Genomic DNA, 20,856 nt, shown 5'->3' on the forward strand with positions numbered 1-20,856 from the left:
TGTTTGGTGTGTCTTGCATAATCAACTTCTAGCTAAGGAGTGTGGAGTGAGCTTACTCCCCAAGTGGAGTTCACAAATTTTACTAGTTTTATTATTATTATAATAATAATAATAATAATAATAATTATTATTATTATTATTATTATTATTATTATTATTAGTATTGTTATTATTATAAAAAAAAAAAGAAAAAAAGAAGAGAAAAAAAAAAAAAAAAAAAAAGAAAAAAAAAAAAAAAAAGAATAACGGTGTTAATGGGCTTTGGCCCATGTGTGCTTAAATCCCTAATTGTTAAAAGAAAAGCATAAAAATAAAAAAAAAAATAAAAAAAAAACAGAGTGCCGTAAAGAAAAATAGGCAGCCGCATAGTTACAAAACAAGGAGAGGAGAAGAAAAATTGGATTTCAGTGGTAACAAGTGTGTAACAAACTTGCTCCGTTTGATTTACAATTTTAGTATGTTATTTCTACCACTGAGTTTACTATTTTAATATCCAGTCTTATTAGTTTTACTTCTATGAGAGTTACTTTGGAATACCCACTTTAGTGGAAGATTGTTGTTATTGTTGATTGATGTTCATTAGTGTTATTAGGAAGACTTTGGTGTACCTATTAATTATTATAGTGGAAGTTTTTACTGGACTAGGTCCTGTGGTTTTTATTCTCTCAATTTGAGGGAAGTTTTTCGAGTTAAAAATTATGTTTGTCTCGTATTTAATTTTCTGCCAATTACTATTGATATGTGAAATTGTATTTTCTGCATAGCCATTTATCTACACATGTGAGAGAAAAATATTCCGCATTATTGAGAAAATTATCTCTGGTTTTTTCCAACAAAGTGGTATCTAGAGCTCGATTGATTTGATTTCTGCATTTCAATGGAGGAGGAAAATAAATGTCCGAATATGATTAAAGTCAACGTTTCTAATTACACACTTTTAAAGACTCTCATGGAAGACATGTTATATAGTAATGATTCGTATGATTCTATTGAGGGTGACACTACTAAACCAACAAACAAATATGACGATGTCTGGAAGAAGATGAATAAAAAGGCAGTGAGATTGATCATACAATGGTTGGATCTAAGTATATATCCACATGTTGAAAGTGAAATAGATACTAACAAGATGTGGGAGAAATTAAAAGAGTTGTATAAACGAAAGAATGTGCAAAATAAAACAATCTTGATTCTGAAGCTAGTGAATATGAAATACAAAGATGGAGATTCAATGGCAGAACATATGAGTATATTTCATAATACAGTGAATCAGTTGACAATGGCAGATATTAAATTAGATCATGAGTTGCAAGTTTCTTGCCTAATAATGAGAAGTCTTTGTTGTGACGTTGATCAATTCAGCTCCAAGTGGAAAGCTAAAAATGTCAACAGTTATAGAGAGCATATTGAATGAAGAAGCGTGAAGAAAGGAATGTGGTTTGATTGGTTCTTCCTCAAAGTTAGAAGCCCTAGTTAAAGAGTCACGGGGGAGAAGTCAATCTAGAAACTCCCGTTGACGCGAAAACTCTAAAAGTCGTAGCAAGTCAAGAAGCAAGTTGTTGACTAGAAAAGAAGGGATATGTTATCATTGTGGCAAAGCAGGTCACATAAAAAAAATTGCAGGTTTCTTAAGAGAGATCAATCAAGGGAAATAGATGAAGACAAAGAGAAGAAAAATGTTAAAGATATAATAGTAGTTGCATATGTTAATAATGTATACATTGTTTGTGATGATAATTCCATAAATCTTGCATGTCAGGATTCAACTTGGAATATTGATTTAGGTGCCTCATATCATGTTACTCATATGCATGATTTCTTTTCATCTTACAGTGTGGGTGATTTTGGCACGATAAAATTGGAAGATGAATGAGTATGTAAAATTATCGGTATGGGAGATATTTGGGTTGAAATTGAGATTGGTTGCAAGCTTCAATTGAAGAATGTTAGACATGTTCTTGATTTTCGTCTCTATTTAATTTCGGTGAAAGCCTTGAATATTGAGGGTTATCACACTTACTTTGGTGGTGGTGGTATACGTAAAATCACCAAAGGGTCCCTAGTGGTTGCAAAGGAGCAAAGTTTCACTTCTCTATATAGGATGTCTACAAAGCTATGCAAGGAAGAAGTGAATGCAATTGAAGATGTCTCTTCTGATTTATGGCATATGCGCCTTGGTCACTTGAGTGAGAAAAAACTCAATATACTTGCGAAGAAAAATCTTTTTCTTGTGAAAGGCACATCCCTAAAAACTTGCACTCATTGTTTTGCTCGAAAACAACATAAAGTTTATTTTCATAATATTGGTCCTCATAAGAGGCAAAATATTCTTGATTTAGTTCATACTAATATTTGCATGATGGATAGTAAATCTCTTAGTGGTGCATCGTATTTTGTTACTTTTATTGACAACCACTCTAGAAAAGTGTGGGTCTTTTCTTTGAAATCTAAAGACTATGTATTTGGTGTCTTCAAGCATTTTCATGCAAGTGTTGAAAGAGAAAAGGGAAGAAAATTGAAATGTGTTTGATCAAATAACAGTGGTGAATACATAGGTCCATTTGAAGAGTATTGTAAAGAACATGGAATCAGGCTTGACAAAACAATTCCAAAGACACTTTAGTATAATGGTATTGTATAGAGAATGAATCGTACGATTAATGACAGAAGAAGATGTATGCTCTCTCAATTTGAAGGAAGTTTTCTACGTTAAAAAATTATGTTTGTCTCATTTAATTTTCTGTCAATTATTGTTGCTAAATTATTGTTGCTATGTGGAATTATATTTTCTATTAAGTCTTTTATTGGCACAGGTGAGGAAAAAATATTGCACATTATTGAGATAATTGTCTCTGATTTATTCCAATAAGAAAGACTTGGCAAAGGTGGTGTTTTAGATTATCATAATGTCTCGCTTTTTGGTAGCATGTGATTCCAACTTTTAGTTTGGTTGGACATTCATATCATTTTACATAATTGTGTAGTTTCTCATACTCTCCAATTTGAAGCTTTATTTGGTATTAACAAGAAACAAAGACAAAAAATTAAATTATTTGTTGTGCTTTTATTTGAAGTATCTGAAAAGAGTGTAATTACTATAAATTTAAACAATAGGAAAGCAATTTGACTCATATCAAAAGGTTTGTTTTTGACATTTTTCATTGGTGGAATAACCTATTAGAACATTTAAGTGTGGTGCTCTCAATCTTTTTAGTTAATTTTAGGTTATTTTTGTATGGTGTTAGATTTGAGTACATTTCCATTTGGATATTATTGTCAATTGTTCTTTTTACTTTTTGATACATCTTGTGCTCCGAAGAAATAAATTTAGTATATATATTTTAGTTTTTGTCAAACACAATAATTTAGTCTAAATATTTATATATTTTTTATTTAATCAAGACAGACTCTAGAAGTTAGAGCTGACTAGGACAGAGAAGATTATGCACTCATTAGAATGTGATTACAAAAGAGGACGAGTATTATTATCTGAGTTATCTTACACAATCATACAAAATTGACTTAACATAAGATTTTTTTATTTATTTAAGAAACTCAACATAAGAATAATTACCACTTATAAACACATTGTCACACATTAACTCATCAAATGTGAAACTCTAAACAGATTCCCTTATGCCAAAAATTGGACATTAGAAGCATCCAATGTGGGACATGAGTGGTTTGATAGCGGTGACCTAATAGTATGTGGTTTGACGGATCTTGGATTAGACTCATAAAACGAGCAAATGCTTTAAGAATAGAGGAAGTAATATAAATAGTTGATAAACAAATCAGTGGTTGATATTATATGTAATATAAAATAAATCATAAGTGGTTACAATATCATCATTTGAAATACTCATTTTACTATATATATGCAAGTAAGATGAGCCAATTTCATGGATCTTGAATAGTCTTCCCATCGTCTTAAAATTTCGGTTGAACCTAATTCAACTCTTACAAAATTAATTTGTAAGGTGAAGATTATTCATGACTTATAAATTCATTATCAAACTAGAATGTGAGACTCTTAACAACTAATTTTTAAATTAATTTTATTTAAACACAATTACAATATTAGTAACTTAGAATTATATTAATCTTTCAAATATTCTGATGGGGATTTTTTTTTAGTATATGATGCATAGTTAGATTAATATTTTTCAAACAATTTGTTTGGTTTGAGATGTAATTGGAATTACACACTTTAAATAATAAATTATTAGAGTTGATTTATATATATATTTATATATAATGCTAACAAAATATCTTTAAAAACACTTGTTACAAATTCTATAAATAGAAAGTTAACATTGAAAAGAATAAAATTTAAATTTTTAGAAATTAAATATATAATTTTCAATACAGTTTTTAATATAATATTTTTGTATTTAAATGTATAAAGGGATTTATTAGTCTTTCTTTATATTCAATAGATTTTCGTATGAAGATTTAACACTTGTCACTATTTTCTTTACGTAATAAATTTTAAGATGAAGATTAATACTAGTAAAAATAGTAGTTTTCATTAATTAATGCATTAGCTTTTGTATTTAAATGTTTAAAGTAATTTATTAGTATTTCCTTATACTTAATAGGTTGCCTGATAAAGATTTTATATTTGTTAGTATTTTCTTATACTTCATAAATTTTTAAGATTAATACTACTAAAAATTAGTAGTTTTCATTCATTAATGCATGGGTCCACTCTTTCACAATTAATTGATAGTGCACCGCACAACCTTTTTTTTTTTTTTTTTAACAAAAATTAGTAGTTTTCATTCATTAATGCATGGGTCCACTCTTTCACAATTAATTTATAGGGCCCCCCCCAACCTTTTTTTTTTTTTTTTTAACGAAAGTCCGCCATATAACTTGTCATATTTAATTCATTTTGTACATATGTAAGGTGTATTTTTAAAGTACTCTTTTCACCTTACAACTTTGATCTTGATTAAAGAAATACTATTTGTATCTCAAAAAGACTTAAAAGCCGATCACTCTAATGATAATGATAAACATCACTTTTAAAAATTATAAGTTAATTATTTTTTTATTTTTATTATTGAAACAATGAGTCGGTAAATGTTAATTTGATAAAAAATAAAAATAAATTAATTTATATTTTAAAATTCAATTTGTAAAATTCAACATCAATGAAGTCATCGTTTAACTATAAGGATTAAAAGAGCTATTAATTTATACATCTTAAAAGATATTATCGATAATAGTTAGAATTTCAAATAACTTTAAAGCAATGATTCACGACGAACTATTTATCAAAGTGATGATCTTGTATAATTGTCTTTATAGTCGTTGAATATTTTAAAAATGCAAACATGTACATTTACAAGTGTCTCTTTTATTAAACATTTTGATCCTTAAATATGATTTTAAATAGCCAATTTAGTCATCAAATATATATTTCATTTGTATATTTATTTTATAAAATTGCCTACAATAGATGCACTTCCCTAGTCTCACAATGAGTGGTCCTTAAAATTTTGTACACATACTAATTATAGCATCTCTAACGGCGAACTCAACATGAGTTTATAAATAAGGTCCATTGTGTTACGTCGTCTTAAATTAATTCATTTATTTTTTACTCCAACGGTGAACTCAACATGGGTTCATTAAATAAAGTCCAATAATCGTCATAAATTTATTATTATTAATAAATTAATTATAAAAAAAAGTAAAAGTTATAATTTTGTTATTATTAAATCATCAAAGTACCGTTCTTTCCTGAGAGCACCGTAATAACAGGTTGACACAACTCCAACCGTGAACTCGTCAAAAACTGAATTTTACGTAACTACACATTGGCGGATGAACTCATTTGACTACCGTTGAAAATGCTCTAAGATATGCAATCATTAGAAGAAAAATAAAATTGATTTTATCAAACTACTCATCTTTATTGTTGGTGGATTTTTTACTATTAATACAAAGTATAATAATTAAAACTTTGAAAATTGTGTACATGATAATTATTGAAAAGTACTATAAAAAAAATTGTTAAAGTTTTAAAAATTAAAGGCTAAATAGCACATACGATATTTTAAATTAATTTCAATTAACGTTTTAGTTTTTTATCTTTTTTTTTCCGATTTATTCATTTATTTTAATTTTAAGTGACAATTTAATCTTTTATGTTTTAAAATGTCAACAGTGTTATTCTTTTTTTTACAAAAATTCAAAAATTTCATCAAAATTTTCAAACAACCCCCATAAAATTAATAATCATCTTCAATATAATGCAAATTTCATCAAATGCATAACTAAAATATTCAAATAAACTCATATTTTCATCTCCAACAATATCAAATTTATCAAATAAAGAATGAAATATGAGTTTATTTAAATATTTAAGTTATGAATTTGTATTATATTGAAGATGATACTTAATTTTATGAGTTTTGTTTAAAAAATTTGATAAACTTTTTAAATTTTTATCACAAAAAGGACAACATTGCTGATATTTTAAAATATAAAAAATTAAATTGTCACTTAAAATTAAAATAAAAGACCAAATAAAAAAAAAGACTAAAACGTTAACCGAAATTAAATTACGAAGTCGCGTGTGTTATTTAATTAAAATTAAAAATAATAAGGAAAAAGAACTGACTTTTATTTTATTAAATTATGTTATTTCAAAAGTACCCTTTTAAGAATTATTGAATTTATGTTTTTCAAAAATTAATGAAAATTGTTTTTTTTTTTCTTTTCAAAGAAACATATTATCGGTAAACCTTACACGTAGTAAATATAAAGAAACAGATATTACAAGTTCAAAATATTAGATACCCCTCACATCTTTTACCAATATGAATTTACGAAACTAAAGAAATGAATACTTTTAAATTAGATAACAAAATGGATATAGCAAACTGGTTTTGAAAGGTATCACCAATGCTAGATTATTTTTGCTAATGAGTTCGATGATATTTTCTCAAAATATAGAGACACTCTAGCTTTCTACTCTACTATTTTCACATTGAAGTTTCTTAAAAGACTTCCTAAAAAAAATCTTAAAAAGACAAACTAACAAAGTTGACCACTGCCTAACTTCAACTATGTAGTGCTTGTTCTCACATTTATCATGTTGCTCCTTACTTTCTTATACCACCATTAAGTTTTGATGAAATGAAATAGACCTCTTTCTCTAAAAATACAATAAACAAATGTATCGTAGGGAATCACTCCAAATAATAGGTATAATATAAAAATTTAAACCTTGAGCATTCCTATTCACTCTAAAATAAAATATAAATAATAAAAAATATTAATATAAACTAAATTTATATTTTTCCTATAGTAAAATTAAAAGATGTGATCATTATTAATTTTAAATAATTACCGTATAACAAAATAAAAGATTCCGATTGAATGAAATTTAAATAGTATTATACGATAAATATAACTACTAAACTCAAATAATTGATGTATTTAATTAAATACTTTTATTTTTATTTTTTATTAATATTTTATTTTAAAATTAAGTATTTATTTTTGTTTTCTGTTTTGAATATATGAATGGAGGAAAATTTACTATCCTTCATAGAACTTATGGTTTTGAATGTAATAGGATGAAATATCTCTTAATTATACATATATGTAAAAAAAAAATACATCAACTAATACTATTTATTTTAGTTTATATTTTACTTAATTTATTTGAATATTAATGTACGGCAACTAAGAATTGGATGGGCTCAAGAGATGCAAGGTCGGCGGAGAGGGAAACTTGGGAAGGCATGTGTATCTATCTACGTGATGACAATAAGCTAAGGACAAATCAATCTCAAGCATAACATAAGGGGTAATAAATAATAACGTGTGCATCACGTAAATGTCTCATTCATTTCCACTTGTCCCTACATTATCATAACTCTCATTAAATAAAAGTGTCAAAAATCTTTTTTTTTTTCTTTTGCAAAATTGACCTCTTTCGCACATGCCATTTAGACATTGTACTAGGATACGGCAAAAGGGTAATAATGTCTTTTCGACGCAAAGGACAAGATTGAATAGATTACTGACCTACTTGGATAGATGGGAGTAGCAACCTGGAAACATCCATATATGTGAATATAGAAATTAAAAATAAAGTAGGAAAACACCAAAGTTGACCTTGACCAGCTTACTTATCAAACAAATAATTCAGCACCCACATTTGACTAAGTGAATTTGAAATATTAACATAAATTAATTTACATTTTAATTATTTTTACTGTAAAGTTAAAGATACACTAAATATAATATCGAATTAAATTCATAACTAGATTTACATTTTTAATTCCTATCTTCAAAATCCCTTTCTTTAAAGCACATTTTTCAAGTGAAATTCATATTCTTCTTCTCGTGTGGTATATTAATAAGAAAAAAATTTAAAAATCAAATAAGTCTTAAATGATACAATCTCAAATTGAAATATTTACATATACATGAATAAATAAAATAAAATTAAAACATGAATAATTTAATCACATCACATAATATTTGTTTCTAATTTCTTTAATTATAAGTTCAAAAATTGTGTTTAAATATTGTATCTATATAAGTAGATCGCTATAAGGCATCTACTATCACAAATATAAACCAAAATATTTTATATAAAAATGATCAAATAATCATTAAAAAAATTAGTCTTTACAACTTCGCTCACATTTGACAAAAAAAAAAACTATGCTATATATTTTGCTGGTGAACAATGACCTATATAAATGAAATCAAATTAATAAATCTTAAAAAAAAAAATTAAAATGAGGCTCTATTCCTAACTAGAGTCAGGACAAGCCACAAAGTAATGAAAAAATTGCACAAAAACCTTGTGTATGATGACATAAAAGCATTGAAATGTATACTATACCCACCCTGTGTGGCTGTGTAAAAATTTACAAAAAAAAACAAGCTCCAAAAAAACAATGCAATAAATGGAATGAAGTTTATCTTATTTGTCAAATAAATAAAATCCTAACCCTTCTCCAAAATTTCCAACCTTCCATAACTTCTAAAAATGAAAGAATCTTTTGATCAGCATAGCAAAGATTCAAGGAACATGTCATCTTTAGGTTCATCCTTGGCTCTAGAGGAAAAACCATTCTCAGATATTTGTTGTTGTTGTTGTTGACGATGATTCATGTACGAATCCATCGAATTTTCAAACCCCGAATATCCATAATTTCCTTGACCCTGAATCATCTCAGGGTTAAAAGGCGATTGTGCTGATGGCCTTTGACTTTGAATAGTCTGAAGAGGCCTTATGGCGGCAGCAGCTGCAATGTTGGAATTTGAATGGTTATTCGGCATCGGCCGGTTGACAGCCTGACTGCCACTGCCGCGAGCAGCCGGGACATCATGGTTATGTTTCCCCTCATAAGTTGTGATCACAGCCCTTAAATCATGTGAGGCTCTCTCAACATGTTTCCTCACTGGACAACCAGGGTGTGTACATTTGTAGTAACTCCTATAAATCATTAATCAAACACAAAATTAGATTAACACAATCTATAAGTACCATTATTTTCTTCTGCATGACATGCATATATATGAGATAAAGACAAATACTACTAATGTTTCCAAATTTGACTAAGAAATAATAAAATTATAAAAAGGAAAGAAATATTGATACAAAATAGCCTATAGTATAGAATTTTCAAAAAATTTAGCCATTATTGCTAATGTACCTAAAAAAGATAGACAATTAAATACAATTCATTATGCAATTGTAATGTTTTTACCACATTTGAGTATATGTAACATGGGAATGAAGAAATCTATCAATGGATACTCAAACTAGTAATACTTTTTAATAAAACATCAAAGTATAGAACAAAAAATGAGGTTTTTTTTTACCTTGGATTTGGATTGCCCTTAACTACTTTCTGTCCATATTTCCTCCATCTATATCCATCATCTAGGATATCAATGTCACTTGTTGTTTGAACAACAACTCTAGGTTCTCTTACAGTTCTACTTCCAGAAGCTGAAATTCCCTCCTCATTTTCACCTTCAACTCTCCTGAAAACATTATGCAACATTAAATTAGCCATAGAATACAAAAACTACACAAACAATTATATAAAAAGTACCACACAAAAAAAATAGTGTCATAATTATGATGCTAAGAAACAAGGAAAACTCTGATCTATCAGAGTGTCCAGAGATTAGTCTCATAGTCGGTCCAAAGAGCAGAAGCTTGTAGGAAAATCCTGGTAGACAGACTCATTAGAGTGTCAAAACAACGACGATCGATGTCTAAAAAAAAACTCTTACCATCTTTTGGCATCAGGTTCATCTTCATTATCATATTCATCACCACCACCACCTGATTTACACTTCTGAGAACTCTGTTCAAAATCATCATCCCCTATTGAAATTGATGAATTCTCTGGTGTAGTACCAGAATCCAATTGTCCATTACCATGCATAGCATATGATTGATCATGAATTTCATTGCTGATGATAGGATTAACAGGAACAATCACAAGAGAATTTGAAGAGTTTCTTCTTGTAGATTGTGGCTTAGGATGATTATGAGTACCCTTATAAACAATCTCAGTAATTTGTCCTTCAATTGATCTCTCAACTTTCTTCTTTGTAGGACAATTAGGGTATGTGCATTTGTAATAACTTCTAGGATTTTCACTTCCTTTTACTTGCTTTTGTCCATATTTTCTCCAATTGTAACCATCATCTGATTTTTTGCTTAATGTTTGAGGTTGTTGTGATTGGTTATTGTTGGTGTAATCTGATTGAAATCCATTGTTGTTGTTGGTTTGAACATTGGAAATTTCAGGGGAAAAACTCTGCATTGAAGAGTTGTTGTTTTCAGTTTGAATCATATTGTTTCCAGATGAAAATCCATCTTGTTTGTTTCCTTCTTGATAACTCCATGGTTGTTCCTGTTACATGAAAAAGTTGAACATTTTTAGAGAATTGAACTTTTCCAATTTCAAAACCAATTAGTGAAATGAAATAGTGCATGTTTGTATTAGCGGTTGAGTTTTACAAAATCATAAAAGTAATATTGTGATTACGTTGAAGCTCTAAAAGTGTATAGTTTTTTACCAAAATTATGGTGATGCCAAACTCACCGTCACTCTAAATAAACACATACTAGTTATTTGAATTGACGGTGACTTTGACATAATCACAATGTGTTTAAGACTGATACAACACCGACACATTATCAATACATTAATTACATTTAATTAATTCATTTTCTCAAATTGTAGTGTATCAGTGTAAATGTTGTGCCGCACATCTGTGTCATTATTCATCCTTCATAGTTACAAATTCGAAATCCAAACATGCACATTTGAAATAATTGCATAAATGAATAAGTGCTTTTAAAATTGGTGACAACATACCTGTTGAACTCTAATTGTTGATGATTCAAAATTTGTTGTGGATGCATTACCAGGAGGTCCTTGTTGAGTTTGAAAAGAGAAATTTGAGAAGCTTTTGTTTTCTTCATTGACAATTTGTTGATTCCCCTCAGAATTGTTTCTCCAATTGTAGCTTTGAGCAGAAAAAGCACCAGTAGTAGGAGATGGCAAAATCTGTAATTTTACAACAAAAGAAAAAAAAAATATCATACTCAATAATTCAGCAACAAAAAAAAAAGTAAATACAACAAAAATCACAAACCGAAAGAAAGAACCAAAGAACAACCTTAACAAAAACATGTCCAAACTTCGATTAAAAGTAAATCTTTTGTTTAACATCAATTCCATTGATCATATATCAAAAAAATAAATCAATTATCTAGTCAACTAATATCAATTTAAAATAAAAACTTCAAAACTTTCTTCATGTTCAAATTTTTTTAGCAAAAAAAAAAAAGAAACACATAGTAAAAAAAAACTAGTAAAAGAATTTCTTAACTAAAAAAAAACTTTGTTCAAGCATCAAATTGAATCTCTTGTTTTACATCAAACCCATTAAAACATTAAACATATCTCTAAGATGATGAAAAAACCAAGTCAACCCATGTCAAACAAAACAAAACTTGAGTAAAAAAAGATACCAAAACAAAAAATAAAAATTAATAATATTAAAAAAGACCAATAAAAAAAAGTGAAGAGAATGAATGAAACTAACATTGGAAGAGTTTAACAAAACAGGTGAATCAAGTAACTGAGCAGGACTCAAACCAGGAGGAATAGAAAAATAATTAGAAGGAGAAACAGAGGGAGGTGTTAAAGGCAAAGAAGGAGGGGGTGTAGACTTGAATTTAGGCACACCACGATCACCAAAACCACTTTCACCCCTTAATTTGTTATCATCAATAGGAGAAGCTAAAAGGTCAGAAAAAGATGTTGTCATGAAAGGGTGTGTTGAGAAAGTGAAATTGTTGAAAGAGTTTAAAGAGTTGTTGTTGTTTTCTAAACTACTAGAGGATGAAGCCATGAGAAGGTGAAGAAGTTTTTTTGAGTTTTGGAAAAAAGTTTTAATATTGAGAAATGAAATGTATTATATATAAGAAGAGAAAGGAAAAAAAATGGGGTGTGTTCATGTACGTAATGCACAAGGCTTTTGTTTCTATTGGATGGCGTTATTTCTGAGAAGGGTGTGAAATGAACAGTTTTCTTTGACCGTGGAAAAATTATTTTGGCACTGTTTTGTTTTTTTGGGATTGTCTTTGTTTTTAATGATTTTTATTTGTGTCTCATAATTAGTGTCTTACTTTTATGGATATTAAAATAAATTGATTAATAAAATATAGTAATAGTTTATCAAATTATTAATTATCCTTATTAAATTAAATATCTATGTGTTTATCTTTATCTTAAATATATAATAATAAAGTGAAATAGTTTTATCTCATAGTGAAAACATTATTTGTACACTATTAAAAAAAATATTATGAATAAAATCAATAAAAAAATAATTTTATTAAATATTTTTATTAATTATTGATGTATTTTATATTGTCTTAAATATAAATTAAAAATTATATTTTGGATGTAATGTAAAAGTTATAAGGTGGTTTAAAATAATAGTTTTTAAAATGACTTATTATTGTAAGGGGAATAGTATAATAATTGTGAGTTATTTAAATGATATTAATAAAAGGGAAATTTTGATAGGTATCATTGGATTCTTGTTAATATTTTAAAAATGGAAATTAATCTTAAAAGTGGTACATTTAACTTCTTGAAATTTTAAAATTTGACTATTTTTATATATGACTTCACTTTTATTTTCTTTTTGAATTTCTTAACAAGAGTTCTAAACACATTTGGTAGAAAAAAAATGTAATTAATACTATTATGTTAAAAATTGAAAAAGATTTAAGCAAATTAAATATTTTTATGGTCAAAGCTTGTGGGTTTGACTGATGGCAGCTAGTAGCACTAAGATATGCTGCTTGTTTTGTGTGTGAAAAATGCAATGTACTGCAACTTTTTGGTATTCTAGAATGTGTAACTGTGGAGGATTTGTTTTTCTATAGCTGAGGCAGTAGGTACGAGACTCATTCACCAAATAAAATGACATGAATCCTGAATATGTTACAAAAGAAAATAAAATTAAAATAATCATTGCATTTATTTCTAATATATTTTATGTAAGACTTTGTTAGAGCTCATCATTGTTTCTTTTTACCTTGATCAGTTACTGTTGACTGTTTGCTTATTTTATTTGCCAATCATTTTAACCTTGTTTTTATTGTATTTCTGTTTCAGTATACTCGAATATTTAAAAAATTTGATTAGTGGGAAAATCACTAAAAAAGAAGTATATATATTTATGTAAAAAAAGTACATCAATATATAAGTGATAAAATATCAATATAGCTATCAATAAGCAAAAACTAGGAGTATATAGTACAAATAACTAAAAAAGGTTAGAAATTACATAAATTATATCATTTTACATGCATAAAATTGAAGACACTATAATATTTATCAATTATATTTTTTTAATGTATTTTTGTATTTTAAATTTTTGTGTGATGTGATTTTTTTTTTCAATATCATCAAATATATATTTTATTTTGAATATGATCAACAATCATTTAAGAATATATCCCTAGTAACAATTAACAATTAAATATTTACAAATAAATTTATTTAATAAATTTTAGATAATATAGTTAATTTTTAATATGACAACAACAAAATTATTCAATAACTAAAAATTAAATATACAAGTGGGAGGAGCGGTCTCCAATTACTTTACGTAAATTCGTGTTTATTTCGGTGAATCCTTAAAAAAAAAATAAGTTTATTTTAAGTGTTTGAATAATTTTACTTTCTTTTTATATATAGACAACTGATAATAGTTAATTTTGTTAATGAAAAATATAAATAAAAAATTAGTAGTAGAGATTGAACCCTTAATGTATTTTTAAATTAAGAATTTCTTTATTAGTTGTGAAAAAATAAGATACAAAAAGAGGTGAGAATAGAAAAAGGATTGAAAAATAAAATATATTCGGATAAAATAAATGAAAAAAAATACAAGCAAAATAAATTGTTATCAGTTTTTCTATTTATTTGGTTGGATATATAAAATATGAAAAGAAAGAAGTGCAATTAATTTTCAAAAGAAAAGGTGTGACTAAATAAAAACAATGTTTAATTACAGTTTTAGTCTCCCTATTTTAGCTGAATCACAAAAGTAGTCATCCCATTTTGTTTTTCTCCAGTTTTGGTCCCTCAAATAGAATTTTGGTCCAAAACTTGATGAAGTTTCATTTTTTTAAGCCGAACCACACCATTTATGGTCATACATTTCAGGTACAATTGTTTGAGGTATAATGTGACTTAAATAAACGCAAAAAAAAAAAAAAATGAAACTTCATTAAATTTTGGACTAAAATTCTGTTTTGGCGACCAAAATTAGGGTGAAACAAAATAGAGGGACTACTTTTGCGATTAAGCTAAAATAGAGGAATCAAAACTGCAATTAAGTCTAAAAATAATATATAGTTTTATATTTGAATTTCGTTTTCTATTAAATTAAATTAAATTTTTATTTTTATCTAATTAACCAATTAAAATGTAATTTAATTTTAATTTCTTTAAATTTTCTAAGTTACTTTGTATATTAATGTTGATTAAATTAATTTAGTTTTAAATACAGTTAAATAAATAGATTTGATAATTTACACTTACTTGTATGTTTAGTTTACTAAAATAAAATACTTGATTGATTTAATTTAAAATCTTTTTTGAAATATTTAATTTATTTTAATATCTAAATATTTTTATTTTAACATCAACTTGTATAATTAAGTCACATACTCCTACCACCAGTCTAGAACTTTATAAAAATAAAATAAAGTAATTACAAGTTAAAGATTTGGAAATTAATTATTTTATATATAAGTAAATTATAAAAAATAAAAGCAGAAAAGGAAAGATTATGAAATATATTTAGTAATGTATTATATATTTATAAAGCAAGGTTATTCTAATTAAAAAAAATAAAAATTACAAGTGACACCACAATATACATCCTAATTCCCTCCAATTTCATCTTTTCAACTTTACTTTACTTAATTTAAATAAATAAATAATTATAATATTAATTAAATTTTGTTATTTTATAACAAAAACTAGCATATAAAAGTATCCTTGCTTTATAAAAGATAATAGATAGATATTAATTTTAATATAGAATATAATATTTTCAAACAATTTAATTTATAAATTACATTCATCACTATTAGGGATGACAATGGGTAGAGTACTAATATTTACATGTCCATACACCCGCATTTAAAAAAAATACTCATACTCGTGCTCATACCTATTGGGTATCAACTCTAATACATGTACTATTGCCTTTTGAATACCCGAGTGTTTTTACACATACTCATTACCCACACTTTAACTAAAATAGATCAATAAATAAATGATATTGTTGTGATTAAATTTAAAAATTATCCAAATATCTTAAATCCAATCATAAAGTATTATAAACTAAAATATTTTCTAACTCAAAAGATTTCAAATGAACACACGTTACAATACACATTCAAATATCCATAATAATATTTTATGAAGTTGTAAGTGCTACAGCGGTATTATTCAAGATATGTAAAAAAAAAAGTTGATATAAAGTAGCAAGTATAATTATAAAGTCACAATTAATAAGACAAATCTCTTAGTTATAAAGTCACAATTATTTTCCTATTCATAAAAATAAAATTCTTAAAAAGTTTACAAACGTTTATCTTTCGATTATAAATATTGTAGTGGTCCAATGATATCAATAGATGCTAAAACATAAAAAAAATAAAAAATAATAATTAAACTAAATACTAATATAATATAATATATTTATATTAGTGCGGGTGCGGAGCGGGGTGAGTACTATAGTACTGGTACCCGCACTCATACTATTTAATTTTATGGGTAATTACTCGTCTCCGTGTCCATACTCATTATGCGGGTTTTTACCCTATCCATTGTGAGTTTTTTTGTGAGTACCTACTGAATCTGGATTTAATTGTCTAATTGTCATCCCTAATCATTATAACAATATATATATATATATATATAAGTATCAATGGAAGGAGAGACTTTTGCAAGAAGCTTAAAAGAAAAAACTTATGAGCCAAGTATCTTTGTCCGCTTCGCTAAATCATGTAAGTGTTTTTTCTTCAAATAGTTTGGGTGATTCCTCATCTCAGACAGATTGGAGACATTTGAATTTTCTTAATAATGATGTGGAGGAGGTTGGTAAAGAAGTATTAAATTTTGTAAAAGAGATTGATTTAATTTCACAAGAAGAGGAAAATATTATAGTTGAAAAATTAATTGAAATGGAAAAGAGGGATAGGGTGAATAATATTGAAAATAATTCATAGAATTTTAGAAGTTGAGGGACGTAGGAAGTATTTGAGGGTAGTAACGTTGAAGATGAAGATGTTGTGTTATAATATTAAAGGCATGGAAAGGGTTGCGAATAAAAAAGAATTTTACGAGTTAACAAAACATAAAAAACCTAATTTAGTGTGTGTTCAAGAAACAAAGTTTAAGGTTGTGGAAGAAACATATGTGAAATGTTGCGGGGATCAAAAGGATTTGGATTTTAGTTCAAACACTAAATGGATAGATCTGGAGGTATTATAACCATTTAGAAAAGCTTGTGGTTTGATATGTCGAGTTCATCCATCTTAAACCACACACTACTTGTGGATGAGGTGTGGAAGGATACTGAGGAAAAATTTGTGTGATAAATATTTATGCATCTTGTGATAAGATCGAGAAGTGGGATATGTGGATTGTAGAGAAGGTTGAGGGCAATGCAGATTGTTGTTGGTGTGTATATGGAGATTTTAATGCAATCATAAGAGAAAGTGCTTAATAATTTTGTGCTTTAATAATTTTATTGTGAAATCATAATTTATTGATTTACCTTTAAATGATTGAGCTTTTACTTGGTGTTGTTTGGATACATTGGTTATGAGCATATTATACCAATTTCTTTTATCATATAGGTGAGGTTGTCAATTGTCCAATTGTTTGTGTGGGCATTGGATAGAGGATTATTTGATCAATGTTTGTTATTCTCTTAGTGATGATTGTGAGAATTGGGGGTCTAAGACCTTTTCACATGCTGAAGCGCTAAGAAGAATTTGATGATTATAAGGCCTTTGTTAAGGAAAAGTAGGGCAATCGTTCGATGTTTGGCTAGCGAAGCTTTGTGTTAAAGCAAAAGTTGAAAAATGTTAAAAATTGCTCGAGGAGATCACATAAGGAACACTACAACAACCTGATTGACAATATAAAGGTGGCTAAAGATGAGTTGAATAAGTTAAATATTAAAGTTGATTCACGTGTTCTATTAGACAGAGAGATTGAAGAGCGTTGACATTTGCCAGCTAATATTTTTTCTTTGTCTTGGTTGAATTGTAGTATTCAATGACAACATTCACGTGTGCAATGGTTGAGAGAAAGAGATGCAAACACAAAGTTTTATCATGGAATAATTTTCAGTAGGAGGCACCTTAATTCAATTATCAATATTGAGGTTGAGAATGTGTATGTCGATGGGGTGGAGCCAATGAGAAGTGTAGTGTTTAATTACTTTGAAGGTCATTTTAAATCCACTAGATTCATTCACATGGGCTTGAACAATTGGCAATTTAAGCCTCTCTTGCTAAGGCATTGTGAATTCTTGTTAGTTGGATTAAGTGAAGAGAAAGTTAAATGGGGGTGTGGAATTGTGACAGCTACAAAAGTATTGGATGGTGTACATTTTGGATTTATGAAAGAGTTTTGGGAGAACATAAAAGCTGATTTTATGAGATTTTTGGGTGAGTTTCGTGTGAATGAGAGGTTGGTAAAATGATCAAATTTCTCTTTCATAGTTCTAATTCCCAAAAAAGATAATTCTCTAGTCTTATATGATTTTAAACTCATTTTCATAATAGGTGAATCTTAATAAGCGTTTGTTAAAGGTAGGCAATTTTTGGATGGGATCTTAATTGCAAAAGAAGTGGTCAATGAGCCAAAAAAGAAGTAAAAATAGTTAATTATATTCAAAGTGGATTTCGAGAAAGGGTATGACTCAATTAAGTGGGATTACTTGAAACTTGTGATGGAAAAGATGAGTTTTCTAGAGAAATGGCGTAAACAGATTTTGGAATATGTTAATTCAACGTAGGTTTTTGTGTTGTTGAATGGGGTTCCTACATAAGAGTTGGTTATGCATAGGGGATTGAGACAAAGTGATTCCTTAACTCCATTATTGTTTCTAATAATTGTTGAGAGTCTGAATACTCTATTTAGTGTTTTTATGGAAGCCAATCGTTTCAAAGGTTTTGAGGTAGGCTCAAATGAGTTTCGTGTTTCTATTAGAGCTGTCAAGGTTAATTTTTATTTTTTTATTTTTATGGTTTGAGCTTAAATCTAGCCTTATGGTTAATTTTCATAGAAGTATGTTTACAAATGTTAATGTTAATAATTCCTGACTTCAAATTATGGCAAAGATGCTTAACTAAAAGATGGTTGGTGTTCCATTCAAATATTTAGAGATGCCTATTTGTGATAATTGTCGGTATATGTTGTTTTGGAAGCCTGTCATTGAGAAGATTCAATATAGGTTGTCAAGGTGGAAGTCTATAACTTTGTTGGGTGGTCGTTCAATACTCATTCAAGTATCATTTCTCAACTTGTATATATTTTTAAGTCATTTCTTTATGATGAGAACTAGGAAAAAAAGTAAGTTCCAATGGTCAATTGAGAGGCGGTGTGTTTGTCTCTAGAGAATGGTGGGTTAGGTGTTTGAGATTTGAAAGTTTTTAATAAAACTCTATTGAGTAAACAACTTTCGAGGTTAAAAATAGAGTTAGAAGGCCTCTGAGTTTAGGTGTTGAACAATAAATATGGAGTGGAAGTTAGGAGTTTCAATGGGGCAAGTCGAGATCTTCTATGTGGTAGAACAATATTTTGCAAGAATAATTAGTATTGAAAATGATTTGTTTGATATAAAAGATTGTTTAAAATTATTGAGAATTATAAGAATACTTTATTTTGGAAGGATCCATGGTTGGTTGGTGAGGTTTTGTGTGAGAAGTTTAGTAAGTTATTTCATTTGTCTTTGCAATAAGAGGAAAATGTGGAGATCATATTAGAGTTGTTGCGACCGGAGGGTGCTCAAGGGTGAAGATGGTAGAGGCAGTTGTTTGTGTAGGAGGAGGGATAAGTGAAGGGGTGTAGTACTTTAATGGCTAACGTTCATTTGCATGTTAATGTAACAGATACATGGTCATTGAATAATACGCAAGAAGGATTGTATTCGGTAAATGAGACATATTTTGTGTTGCAAGAGGAGTTAATTGCAGGTGTCAATGCACCTACATTTCAAGACCTAGTGTGACATGTTTTTGTCCCTTCATTGTTTGCGTGAATGTTGCTTCAAAATAGGTTACCTACAAATTATAATTTGTTATGTCGAGGAATTATTTATTTTGAAGTTCAACAATGTGTAGCAAGTTGTGAGAAAGTTGAAGCAATTCATCATTTGTTATTTGTTTGTCCTCTCTTTGGATCTGCGTGGTATGATTTTTGAATTGGCTTAGACTATCTGGTGTATTTTCTATGGATGCAATCAATTACGTTAATCAATTTGGTGACCTTTTTCACGTGGTCGTGTAATGTGTCAAAGAATTAATTTAGTTTGATTTACGACGATGTGAATCGTGAAATGAGACGTTTTTTTGTTCACATGCTTGAAATGCAAATCTTATTATTAAGCATGTTAAACTTTTTGTATGGGATGAATTACATTGTATGTAAAAGAATTTTGTTATGGATATAATTAATGATGGTGTCAAGCCTTGGTGTACATAAGCATAACTTGTGGATAATTGCTTTGTTTTTTGTTTAAGTAATTTGATATTTGTCTTTTTTGTGTGATTTAATCATACGATAAAAAAATTGTAAACTTTATTCAATACTTGTTCTAAATACCTCTTGTACTTAGAAGATTTCATTAATAAATTTATTTTTGGTTTATATATATATATATATATTATAATATAATTTTAATATATTATATTATAAAAGTGGTTGAATTAAAATAAACATATTTACGTAAAATATTGATGTAAAAATTTATATATAACACATTTATCATATTTTCGTAAGAGTTACGGTATCATTAATGTCAAATAAAAATCGAAAAAGAATTATGTTATCAATTTTAAATATGATAATATTATTTATCATATTTAACATATACATTAATATTATTATATTATGTTGTGTAGTAAATTGATACATACTTTTTACATAATGAAACAATAAATAATATGAAGAAAATAATTTTTCTCATATTTTATGATAATACCTCTAAAATACTTTTAATTTAATTTAGTCACAG

At 27.6% G+C, this 20,856-nt stretch overlaps 1 protein-coding gene across 1 annotated transcript; it reads right to left on the minus strand.

Moving 5' to 3' along the window:
* Window positions 1-8,603: 8,603 nt before the first annotated feature.
* On the minus strand, window positions 8,604-12,474 carry LOC101505077 (WRKY transcription factor WRKY24). The gene is made up of 5 exons (XM_004490624.4): window positions 12,115-12,474; window positions 11,382-11,573; window positions 10,285-10,913; window positions 9,865-10,029; window positions 8,604-9,475 (listed from the first exon to the last, which is right to left on the minus strand). The coding sequence occupies exons 1-5, from the start codon at window positions 12,421-12,423 to the stop codon at window positions 9,043-9,045; spliced, it is 1,728 nt and encodes a 575-aa protein (XP_004490681.1). The 5' UTR covers window positions 12,424-12,474; the 3' UTR covers window positions 8,604-9,042.
* Window positions 12,475-20,856: the final 8,382 nt, after the last annotated feature.

The sequence above is a fragment of the Cicer arietinum genome, chromosome 2, assembly GCF_000331145.2.
Source record: "Cicer arietinum cultivar CDC Frontier isolate Library 1 chromosome 2, Cicar.CDCFrontier_v2.0, whole genome shotgun sequence".
Lineage (NCBI taxonomy): Eukaryota > Viridiplantae > Streptophyta > Magnoliopsida > Fabales > Fabaceae > Cicer > Cicer arietinum.